This window comes from Schistocerca piceifrons, chromosome 7 (assembly GCF_021461385.2).
Source record: "Schistocerca piceifrons isolate TAMUIC-IGC-003096 chromosome 7, iqSchPice1.1, whole genome shotgun sequence".
Classification (NCBI taxonomy): domain Eukaryota; kingdom Metazoa; phylum Arthropoda; class Insecta; order Orthoptera; family Acrididae; genus Schistocerca; species Schistocerca piceifrons.
This window is the reverse complement of record NC_060144.1, coordinates 29,526,581-29,539,739: the sequence shown is the minus strand read 5'-3', so window position 1 is coordinate 29,539,739 and position 13,159 is coordinate 29,526,581. Positions and strand designations below refer to the sequence as shown.

General features: G+C 43.7%; 1 protein-coding gene across 1 annotated transcript in view; it reads left to right on the top strand.

Annotated features, from left to right (window-relative positions):
* Positions 1-2,473: 2,473 nt before the first annotated feature.
* The window catches only part of LOC124805404, a 150,673-nt gene continuing 139,987 nt past the window's right edge, over positions 2,474-13,159 (top strand). Inside the window, exon 1 of the mRNA XM_047265965.1 lies at positions 2,474-2,794. Coding sequence (XP_047121921.1) covers positions 2,474-2,794 — 321 coding nt within the window. The remainder of the gene's footprint in view (positions 2,795-13,159) is intronic.

Sequence of the window (13,159 nt, the reverse complement as noted above, 5' to 3'; positions counted from 1 at the left end):
CGAGTATACAGTATTGCACTCTTTACTTGCTTACAGATCAAAAATTTTAGTTGAATTTGTGCTACCACTTGGTTTGTAAAGACAGTTCATATTTGATGCCAGTTTCTTAGCTTTTTCCGAATTTATCATCGACAGACTTTGTATTAATTAAAAATATGTTTCTAGCTCCGTCATCGCACCAGTTCTTTTTGAAACCTTCTTCTGTTCACATACCGACGCCTTCCTGTTTCAGGGTTAAGTAACATTCGTTTAAATTCAGTCGTATTGTTGATTCGGTTTTCTCCGATATAAGGGTCATAGATATTTTTGATACCTTCGAAAACATATTCAGATTTTTTCTTTTGTCTTGTGAAATCCCAGCTTTCCATAGGTCAGTCAGTTACCCGTTATTATGAAAATGTATCCGTAGAACCGTATCTATTTCTTTCTGATTGTCTATGCTCTGTTTATATATCGATTAGATGTCAGATATATCTGCCCATCAACATACCTGTTTTCCAAAATCTTTTTCAGAATTTTATACTCTCTGTTTACTAAATTAATAAGTGACAACCGATTTCTTGTCTGAGTAGGATTCAACACAAACAATAGATCACTGGTAGTTTTTTTGGTAGAGTTATCGCTCACCATAAGCTTCCCGAAATTAGTGTCTTTTCTGTTTACTCACTGATTTCGCTTGGTCTAATCAGAATCAAAGTGTCTGACGTATTGCGTCCTTATGATATTACTAACACTCCAGACAAATAGGACAACATTCTTCCATCTTTCTGTGAATTTCTCTGTTACTCAAATTATTTCTGAAAAGTTTTTATTGTCTCTTTCTAGCTAGTTTGAACACGTCTATTCAAAGTTTGTGGTGCATACAGTATTGTCGTGAACGTTTTTGATAGTTAATATAACATTATTTCTCGTTTCTTTAAACCTTCCAGTCTCCTAAAAAGATTTTCAGAATTCTCTCTTCAATAAGTGACTGAAATTTTCTGACAGCTATAGTTTTTCATATTAGACTAGCATATTAGACAAAGAAAGATAACAGGTATTCTTCTATTTTCCATCATTCTACCACGTCGCCTCCCCCCCCCCCCCCCATCCCCCCACACACACAGTCCGAAAAAATTTGCAAAATTCTGTATTATGATTTTACAGTTTCATTTGAAATGACTTTCCTTTTCCACAGTCAAAGTTTTCGTAGATCTACCCATATTTCTGGATGACCCACACTGTTAGATAAATAACACCATATTACTCTTCTTTCCATTGATTTCCTGTTTTTCGCAGTTCTTTCAGGAAATTCTGTGTCTTGTTTGTGCTGACTCATTCAAAGTTTCTTGAATCTATATATACTTCTTCCAGGTCAGCTATCGTGTGAGATACATAATAGAATATTGTTTGCCCTTTCTGTTTTCATCTATAATGAAACAACACTCCCCATTTGAAGTTGTCTGTCGTCTATGCTGGCTGCCATGTAAATGCTAAAAATTCTATCGAAACGTACACTCCTCCACTGGAGGACAGGTACACCTAATACGAGAGGAGAGGTGAAGTTTTGTTTTCGTAATTAACTAGCTTAGGATCCAGTTTACTTCCGACAATTCGTCAAAACAGAGACAGAAAGCAGCTGTGTAGTGAAAAACAAGTTTCTCGAAGTGGTTGCTGAGCCTCTAGCAAGCTGTGTGTGCTGTGGGAGAGTGGAGATGAATTTTATTTCGTATTTAGCAGCTTAGGTTTGTGTTGACCTCCGACAACTCGTAAAAACAGAGGGTAGGAAGCTGTGCGCTGGAAACGGCGTTTGTCGAAAGGATATTTACGCCTCATGGAAGACGTGTTTGTTACTAAAGAGAGCAGTGTTTCAAACAATATGTTTTCGTTCGGTTCTGAAAATTTGTAATCACAGTCAGTGAGGAGTTGTGTGCTGTGTAACAGGGTTATCGGAAAGGTTTCCAAGTCTCTGGAAACATTGGGTGTTCCTTAAGAGCACAGGTGAACTCTTTTTAGCAGTTTACGTGTCCGCTCGCGTCCTAGAGTTCAAGAGACAGAGGAAGAGAGAATGTGTACTTGAAATCGAGTTTATCGATAAGGCTTCTAAGACTCCACGGGTAGTGTGTATTGTTAAAGAGGTCAGGAGAACTCCTTTCGCATTGGATGCTAAGGTTACTGTTGACTTCCGACAGCTCGTCAAAATGGACTGGGAAAAAGAGAATCTGTGAGTTGAAAATCACGTTTGTTAATGGGTTACTAAGGCAGAGTGTGCTGCTGCAGAGGGCAGGAGAACTTCTTTTTTTCGTACTTCGTTTTCAAGAGATCCACGAACAGAACAAAGAACGTGAACTTGGTACAACGTTTGTGGAAAAGGTTTCTAAGCCTGTGGGAAGTAGTGTGTGTTGCTGGAGAGGACGGGAGAACTGTTTTCCTCGCTTGGCAGCGTTCAGGTGCAGTTCACCAAAACAGAGAGACCGAAGGCTCGAGGCGAGGCATGGAGGCGGTGTTGGACGCGTACTTCGACGAGGTGTTCCCGCGCGTGGCCCGCGACTACCTGCTGGCGCGCCACCGGCGCAAGCAGCTGGCGGACTACTTCGGTCACGTGGTGGCCGGCTGGTGCCGCGCCGGCGTGGGCGACGGCGAGGGCGGCGAAGGGCCCGTGTCGCCGCAGCTGGGGGCGGCGCGCGCCGTGCGGGCGGCCGTGCGCTTCCACCGCCGCACCAAGGCCGACAACGGCGGCTCCGTCTGCCGCATGGGCAAGTTCCACAACATCCTCTACGTGGCGGCCCGCATGTGCGTCGACTGGCGCGTGCAGGTGAGTCCGGCACCGCGAACCGCCCTCTGGCTTTCTTCAAACTGTAGCACCACGAGGGCTACATGCAGGGAACGTCAAATTGCCAACGCATGTTGGCGAAAGTAGGGTACGATATAACAGAAAGCTATTTCCTTAAATTTTGAGGACACTGTAAGACGAAAAATTGACGCACCACGAAGGGATTACCCGAATGGGACGGTAATCGGTAGATCCGATGTACGTGTACAGACACACGAATCTACATTTACATCTACATCTACATGGATATTCTGTAAATCACATTTAAGTGCCTGGCAAAGGGTTCATCAAACCACCTTCACAATTCTCTATTATTCCAATCTCGTATATCTCTGATTTCCCTTATTTTATCGTGGAGGTCGTTTCTTCCTATGTAGCTCGGCGTCAACAAAATATTTTCGTGTTCAGAAGAGAAACTTGGTGAATGGAATGTAGTGAGAAGATTCCTCCGCAACGAAAAACGCCTTTCTTTTAGTGATGTCCATCCTGTATCATTTGCGGCCGATGTTGCCGAGCGGTTCTAGGCGCTACAGTCCGGAACCGCGTGACCGCTACGGTCGCAGGTTCGAATCCTGCCTCGGGCATGGGTGTGTGGGTGATGTCCTTAGGTTAGTTAGGTTTAAGTAGTTCTAAGTTCTAGGGGACTGACGACCTCAGAAGTTAGGTCCCATAGTGCTCAGAGCCATTTGAACCTGTATCATTTCAGTGACACTCTCTCCCTTACGTCGCCATAATACAAAACGTGCTTCCCTTCTTTGAACTTTTTCGATGTACTCCGTCACACCTATCTGGTGAGGATCCCATACCACGCAGCAGTATTCTAAAACAGGACGCACAAGCGTAGTGTAGGCAGTCTCCTTAGTAGTCTAGTTACATTTTCTAAGAGTTCAAAAATGATTCAAATGGCTATGAGCACTATGGGACTTAACTTCTAAGGTCATCAGTCCCCTAGAACTTAGAGCTACTTAAACCTAACTAAGGACATCACACACATCCATGCCCGAGGCAGGATTCGAACCTGCGACCGCAGCGGTCGCACGGTTTCAGACTGTAGCGCCTAGAACCGCTCGGCCACTACGGCCGGCCAAAATCGACGCACCACGAAGGAATTACCCGAATGGGACGGAAACCGGTAGAACCGATATACATGTATCTACATTTACATCTACATCTATCGGGTGATCAAAAAGTCAGTATAAATTTGAAAACTTAAGGAAACACGGAATAATGTAGATAGATAGGTAAAAATTGATACACATGCTTGGAATGACATGGGGTTTTATAAGAACCAAAAAAAATCAAATTTCACAAAATGTCCGACAGATGGCGCTGGATATCAAAACGTCAGTAACTGCTACCGTGACGGGTGAGAGGTACGCCTATGTGTTACAGAATCGCATCATCTCCAGCCTGGCTGATAAACACCTGCTGGAACGTACGATGTTTATGCAGGATGGCGCTCCCCCCCGTATTGCTAGACGCGTGAAAGATCTCTTGCGCGCGTCTTTTGGTGATGATCGTGTGCTCGGCTGCCACTTTCGTCATGCTTGGCCTCCCAGGTCCCCAGACCTCACGCCGTGCTATTATTGGCTTTGGGGTTACCTGAAGTCGCAAGTGTATCGTGATCGACCGACATCTGTATGGATGCTGAAAGACAACATCAGACGCCAATGCCTCACCATAACTCCAGTCATGCTTTACAGCGCTGTTCACAACATTATTCCTCGACTACAGCTATTGTTGAGGAATGATGCTGGACATATTGAGCATTTCCTGTAAAGAACATCATCTTGGCTTTGTCGTACTTTGTTACGCTAATTATTGCTATTCTGATCAGATCAAACACCATCTGTCGGACTTTTTTTAACTTTTGTATTATTTTGGTTCTAATAAAACCCCATGTCATTCCAAGCATGTGTGCCAATTTGTACCTCTCTATCTACATTATTCCGTGATTTATTCAGTTTTCAAATTTATACTGACTTCTTGGTCACCCGGTACATGGATACTCTGTAAATTACATTTAAGTGCCTGGTAGAGGGTTCATCGAACCACCTTCACAGTTCTCTGTTATTCCAATCTCGTATAGCGCGCGGAAACAACGAACACCTATACCTTTTAGCCGGCCGGGGTGGCCGAGCGGTTCTAGTCGCTACAGTCCGGAACCGCGCGACCGCTACGGTCGCAGGTTCGAATCTTGCCTCGGGCATGGATGTGTGTGATGTCCTTAGGTTAGTTAGGTTTAAGTAGTTCTGTTCTAGGCGACTGATGACTTCAGAAGTTAAGTCCCATAGTGCTCAGAGGCATTTGAACAATTTGAACCTATACCTTTCCAAGCGAGCTCTGATTTCCCTTATTTTATCATGGAGGTCGTTTCTTCGTATGTAGCTCGGCGTCAACAAAATATTTTCGTGTTCAGAGGAGAAACTTGGTGACTGGAATGTCGTGAGAAGATTCCTCCGCAACGAAAAACGCCTTTCTTTTAGTGTTGTTCATCCCAAACCCACTATCATTTCAGTGACACTCTCTCCCTTATTTCGCAATAATACAAAACGTGCTGCCCTTCTTTGAACTTTTTCGATGTACTCCGTCAATCCTATGTGGTGAGGATCACACACCAGGCAGCAGTATTCTAAAAGAGGACGGACAAGCTTAGTTTAGGCAATCTCCTTAGTAGGTCTGTTACATTTTCTAAGTGGCCTGCCAATAAAACGCAGTCTTTGGTTAGCCTTCCCGACAACGTTTTCTATGTGTTCCTTCCAATTTCAGTTGTTCTAATTGTAATGCCTAGGTATTTAGTTGAATTTACGGCCTTTAGATTTGACTGATTTATCGTGTAACCGAAATTTAACGAGTTCCTTTTAGCTCTCATGTGGATGACCACACACTTTTCGTTATTTAGGGTCAACTGCCACTTTTCTCACCATTCGGATATTTTTTTCTAAATCGTTTTGCAGTTTGTTTTGATCTTCTGATGACTTTATTAGGCGATAAACGACAGCATCATGTGCAAACAACCTCAGAGGCTGCTCAAATTCTCTCCCAAATCTTTTATATAGGTAAGAAACAGCAAAGGGCCTAAACACTACCTTGGGGAACGCCAGATATCACTTCTGTTTTTTCGATAACGTTGTTATTTACTATGAACTGTGACCTCTCTGACAGGAAATTACGAATTCAGTAACATAGCTGAGACGATATTCAATAAGCAAGCAATTTCACTACACGCCGCTTGTGTGGTACACTGATACAAGCTGCAACTAATTTTAATATGGAAGTCTTCGATACCACAAGACGGCTTTTGAGTTATCAATGGACCTACAGTCTGCTTCAAGCAGATTGTTGTTGTTGTGGTCTTCAGTCCTGAGACTGGTTTGATGCAGCTCTCCATGCTACTCTATCCTGTGCAAGCTTCTTCATCTCCCAGTACCTACTGCAACCTACATCCTTCTGAATCTGCTTAGTGTATTCATCTCTTGGTCTCCCTCTACGATTTTTACCCTCCACGCTGCCCTCCAATACTAAATTGGTGATCCCTTGATGCCTCAGAACATGTCCTACCAACCGATCCCTTCTTCTGGTCAAGTTGTGCCACAAACTTCTCTTCTCCCCAATCCTATTCAATACTTCCTCAATAGTTATGTGATCTACCCATCTAATCTTCAGCATTCTTCTGTAGCACCACATTTCGAAAGCTTCTATTCTCTTCTTGTCCAAACTATTTATCGTCCATGTTTCACTTCCATACATGGCTACACTCCATACGAATACTTTCAGAAATGACTTCCTGACACTTAAATCAATACTGGACGACATTTTACCGTTTGTGGGTGTGCGGGGTTGTCAGCTTGGTACTGTGTTTGGTCTCACTGAGTCTGCTTCCACATAACTTCCCGCAACAATGACATTATCGCAAAGAGCTAACGAAAGTTTGATCGTTTCTGACAAGGACACTCCACTACCTACTTTTTTCTTGTAAATTACTACTGCCGTATGTGACTGTGCTTCATAAATAGAGACCTGATGTGATATAGACACTCGGACCTACTTCCTGTGTGCTACAAAAACAGTGAAGATCACCATTACTACTTCAGTACAAAATATGACATGATTACAATTTTACAAAAATTTGATGATTTATTCCAGGGAAACAGATTCACAAATTGAGCACTTAAATAACACATTGATCCACCTGTGGCCCTAATGGAAATTTGGCGTGGGATTGATTGATAAGAGATGTTGCATGTCCTCCGCCGTTGTGGAACGGTGCGCCAAGTTCTGTGCTGGTCGCGATTCGCCACAGTACGCCGGTCGATCTGAGAGACCAGGCTGACTCATCGCTGTTTACCTGAAGCACCTGATGTGTTTTATTGTTAAGCGCATTGTTGCAGGCGATGAAAGTTGTTACGACAACGGTTGTCGCTGTTTCGTGATAACGCACCTCCCCATACCGCAAATGTCATAATGTAGAAATTACGCCAACTCAAGTGGGGGACAGTCGACCACCCGCCCTATATTGCCGATCTCACCCCATGCGATTATCACGCCTCCGGTCATTTAAAAAGGCCTTGAATGGTCGGCGGTTTCTGTCGGACGAGGATGTTCAGCAGGAAGATACGGACGTCTTCGCACAGCAGGACACTTCGTTTTACCAAACGGGCAAGCTACCGCGTCTGTGAGATGTCTGCCTCAGTGCTCAAGGCGATTTTGCCCGATTGGCATACCGATTCTGGACTGCACCTACGAATGGAAACGTTTTGATCATCCCTTATAAAATCGACATATAAATTTCTAAGACAATTTTTATAGACTCTCAGGTGTGGTAACAATCGAAACAAAAGCAAGGAAGCGAATCAGCTTACAGGGCGTCTTATAACGTACTATGGCTGAGAGAAGACAGAATATAGAAAACGATAGATGAAAGCAGCATCGAACGTCTCAATGACTCAGTATCCGGTTCAACATAGATCGTACAAAAACACATGTTTAAATTTGTTTGTCATTAAATAAACATTAGTTATCTGTCATTATCATAGCAGATGTTAATCTAGACGTAAAGAAAGCTTCAGATATGAATCTTTCATTGGCTTGATGTCCGCTCCGATAGCTGAGTGGTCGCCGGCACGGTAACTCAGCGTGTTCTGTCAGAGGGTTAGCTGCCCTCTGTAATAAAAAAACTGAGCGAATGGATCAACGACGAACTGAAACGGGTGTCTTACGACGTCCGCCACGAACAATTGAAACGAACAATAACGAACAAAATGAGATTACAAAAAAAAGAGAAAAAAGAAAAAAAGGGTTAAAAAAAAGTGGTCAGCGTGACGGATTGCCGTCCTACGGGCCCGGGTTCGGCCATTTGGAGAGCAGGTCGCCCAATGTGGCGTCGAATGTAATAAGACCTGCACCAAGGCGGCCGTACCTGCCCCGTAAGGAGCCTCTCGGCTAATGACACCTATTTTCATTGACTTGATGACATGTAGATGCACTGTATTATTAGCAAAACTGCCATTTTCAGATCTACAACGTAACAAAAATTACAAAAATATTGCACTGCTTTAGCTGTAACCGTAAATTAACAATTTTACGTACTTCTTTTTGACATATACACAGTGGATAGATTATGAAATCCTGCTGTGCGGCCGGCCAGTGTGGCCAAGCGGTTTTAGGCGCTACAGCCTGGAACCGCGCGACCGCTATGGTCGCAGGTTCGAATCCTGCCTCGGGCATGGATGTGTACGATGTCCTTAGGTTAGTTAGGTTTAAGTAGTTCTAAGTTCTAGGGGACTGATGAGCTCAGATGTTGGGTCCCATAGTGCTCAGAGCCATTGGACCATGCTGTGCGACAAACAACACGTTTGTTTTTGTACCGTTGCAACGGACTGTGGATCTGAAATAAAAATAAAATTACGTTAACATAAGTTATTACAGAAACTGTGCAGATTCCAGTATATGCCTAAGATAACACTGCCTCAGGATGAAAAGAAAGCAAACACTGGATGACAATATAGATAACAGTATGAGAATTGTCCACTTTATAGGCCGTGACGTGATTCATTCAACATTTAACAAATGTTTAATGTTAACTGCCTTATTACAAATAAATTGACGAAATATATTGTATTTTCCATTTTGTATGACTGACATTGCACTACTTTCCGTTTTAAATGATTCACATTGTGTGCTCTCACATGCTGTTACATGCACGTATATAATGTTAAAAAACATAGAAAATAATTATTGTTACTCATGAAACTATTGGCGTCTTCTGGTACTGCTCTGTATTACCCTATTAGCCGAGCTGGCATCCGGCAGTATGTAATTGACAGTCAACTTGGACACTTGCGACACTTCATGTGCCACGCCTATATGACTCTGTGTCGCCATGCGGATAGACTTCTATTTCGTAACGTTTTTCTCTCTTTTCACCATGAGGTAATGTTATCTTAGGCATAAAATGGATAATAACTATACACAATAACTTACATAAAGGGACTTTTATTTTTTATTTCAAATTCACAGTCCATTACGACGGTACAAAAGAAAAAGCGCGGTTTCTCACATCATTTCGTAACCAGTCCGATGAGAACATGTCAAAAAGAAGTTATGTAAAATCGTTAATTTACTATTACAGCTACAACACTGTAATATTTTTGTAATTTTTGTAACCTAGCAGATGGCACCTTAGCCCTGCTGAAACTAGTAGCGCAGGGTGCCTACATGTGATCAAGGTAATAAACACTTCGTATCTGAAGCTTTCTTTTCACTGAAGTCGTGATCACTCTCCAGATGACATTATGAGGTACTTATGTTAATGTTTATGTTATATAATGAATTTTGTTATCTGATGTCTTGGGTGACACCTGATCTCTCAGCAGTAATTGCCTCAGAAAAGTCGAGAATCACTGTGTTATACGCTACCGTGGTGCTCGCAATCAGGCATCCTTTGTACTGTTAAGCGTCACAGTGGACCACTGCCAAGTTATGGCCTCGGGTGTTACTGATACTAACACAATGATCCTGCACACTGACAAGGGAACCTCCCCATCGCACCCCCCTCAGATTTAGTTATAAGTTGGCACAGTGGATAGGCCTTGTTAAACTGAACACAGGTCAATTGAGAAAACAGGAAGAAGTTGTGTGGGACTGTGAAAAAATAAGCAAAATATACAAACTGAGTAGTTCATGGCAAGATAGGCAACGTCAAGGAGACTGGGAACGCAGGAGCGCCGTGGTCTCGTGAGCAACTGCGGAACGAAAAGTGCTTCGTTCAAATCTTCCATCGAGTGAAAAGTTTAATTTTTTATTTTCAGTTTATGTGACAAACTCTTATGTTTTCATCACCTTTTTGGGAGTGATTATCACATCCACAAGAAAACCTAAATCGGGCAAGGTAGAATAATCTTTTTACCCATTCGCCAAGTGTACAAGTTAGGTGGGTCGACAACATATTCCTGTCATGTGACGCACATGCCGTCACCAGTGTCGTATAGAATATATCAGATGTGTTTTCCCGTGGAGAAATCGGTTGACCTATGACCTTGCGATCAAATGTTTTCGGTTCCCATTGGAGAGGCACGTCCTTTCGTTTACTAATTGCTCGGTTTTGCGATGCGGTCGCAAAACACAGACACTAAACTTATTACAGTGAACAGAGACGTCAGTGAACGAACGGACAGATAATAACTATGCAAAAATAAAGAATGTAAAATTTTCACTCGAGGGAAGACTTGAACCAAGGACCTCTCAGTCTGCAGCTGCTCACGCTACCACGGGACCACGGCGCTCCTGTGCTCATATTGTCCATGATGTTGCCTATGTGGCCCATGGACTACTCAGTTTGGTTATATTGCTTATTTTTTCACAGTTCCACACAACTTCTTCCTGTTTTCTCAATTGATCTGTGTTCAGTTTATCAAGGCCTATCCACTGTGCCAACTTATAACTAAATCTGAGGGGGGTGCGATGGGGAGGTTCCCTTGTGATAACAGTGTAAACAGTAACCGCTAACTAGAGAAGTCTTTGGCCCGAGAAACTGCACCCTGTCAGGCATTTCCACATGCCGCGGGTCAGGTTAGCAACGGCAGGCCAGGAAAAGAATAGGGAATCCCTTTTCGAAGAACGACTGGTACCGCTGCTCCCCTCCTTGTACGCACGTTCATTTTGTGGGGCCCTTCCCACTCGTCTTTTATAGAGTGCCTGAAGGATGCTTCTGTCTCGGATCGCTATACAACAGCTCAATTAAATGACATTAATGGTTTTTATTACAACCAAGTAGATTGACAATACTTAGGTTTACAAGAACGCGTCGCAAGCGATAGGCGACATGCTAACAGTCAGTGTCCTTCACTATACAGGGTGTTACAAAAAGGTACGGCCAAACTTTCAGGAAACATTCCTCACACACAAATAAAGAAAAGATGTTATGTGGACATGTGTCCGGAAACGCTTAATTTCCATGTTAGAGCTCATTTTAGTTTCGTCAGTATGTACTGTACTTCCTCGATTCAGCGCCAGTTGGCCCAATTGAAAGAAGGTAATGTTGACTTCGGTGCTTGTCTTGACATGCGACTCATTGCTCTACAGTACTAGCATCAAGCACATCAGTACGTAGCATCAACAGGTTAGTGTTCATCACGAACGTGGTTTTGCAGTCAGTGCAATGTTTACAAATGCGGAGTTGGCAGATGCCCATTTGATGTATGGATTAGCACGGGGCAATAGCCGTGGCGCGGTACGCTTGTATCGAGACAGATTTCCAGAACGAAGGTGTCCCGACAGGAAGACGTTCGAAGCAATTGATCGGCGTCTTATGGAGCACGGAACATTCCAGCCTATGACTCGCGACTGGGGAAGACCTAGAACGACGAGGACAGCTGCAATGGACGAGACAATTCTTCGTGCAGTTGACGATAACCCTGATGTCAGCGTCAGACACGTTGCTGCTGTACAAGGTAACGTTGGCCACGTCACTGTATGGAGAGTGCTACGGGAGAACCAGTTGTTTCCGTACCATGTACAGCGTGTGCAGGCACTATCAGCAGCTGATTGGCCTCCACGGGTACACTTCTACGAATGGTTCAACCAACAATGTGTCAATCCTCATTTCAGTGCAAATGTTCTCTTTACGGATGAGGCTTCATTCCAACGTGATCAAATTGTAAATTTTCACAATCAACATGTGTGGGCTGACGAGAATCCGCACGCAGTTGTGCAATCACGACATCAACACAGATTTTCTGTGAACGTTTGGGCAGGCATTGTTGGTAATGTCTTGATTGGGCCCCATGTTCTTCCACCTACGCTCAATGGAGCATGTTATCATGATTTCATGCGGGATACTCTACCTGTGCTGCTAGAACATGTGCCGTTACAAGTACGACACAACATGTGGTTCATTCACGATGGAGCTCCTGCACATATCAGTCGAAATGTTCGTACGCTTCTCAACAACAGATTCGGTGAACGATGGATTGGTATAGGCGGACCAATTCCATGGCCTCCACGCTCTCCTGACCTCAACCCTCTTGACTTTCATTTATGGGGGCATTTGGAAGCTCTTGTCTACGCAACCCCCGTACCAAATGTAGAGACTCTTCGTGATCGTATTGTGGACGGCTGTGATACAATACGCCATTCTCCAGGGCTGCATCAGCGCATCAGGGATTCCATGCGACGGAGGGTGGATGATGTATCCTCGCTAACGGAGGACATTTTGAACATTTCCTGTAACAAAGTGTTTGAAGTCACGCTGGTACGTTATGTTGCTGTGTGTTTCCATTCCATGATTAATGTGATTTGAAGAGAAGCAATAAAATGAGCTCTAACATGGAAAGTAAGCGTTTCCGGACACATGTCCACATCACATCTTTTCTTTATTTGTGTGTGTGAGGAATGTTTCCTGAAAGTTTGGCCGTACCTTTTTGTAACACCCTGTATACAATGTTCATGTAAGCAACTGATATAAGGCACAAGTCTCGACATAACAGTTAGGATGACGGCTTTTCCAGTCTGGGTCTGCTCTGCTAGTGCCCGTCTTCTACTGTCCGGTCAAGGCTGGCAGGAGCGGCGCTTTAGTCCCTTCTTGTAGAGGCCACTCCTGTCCTGGTGACGTCCCAGTCAGCGGGCTATTGGCTGGCGTCGTCTCACACAGCCTTCTCTGCTCTTGCGTTCTTCATCTTTGTGCCAGCGTTAGTCGTCACACTGGAACACATTTCACTTCTTGCCTATAGATCTCGTCTGAGATCTTATTTGTCACGTCGGGCGGCACCCACTTGCAAACAGACAACGTGGAGAAAGTAGCCCAAGGACATTATTTTATAAGTGGCAGTGGAATGGAAACGAACAGAT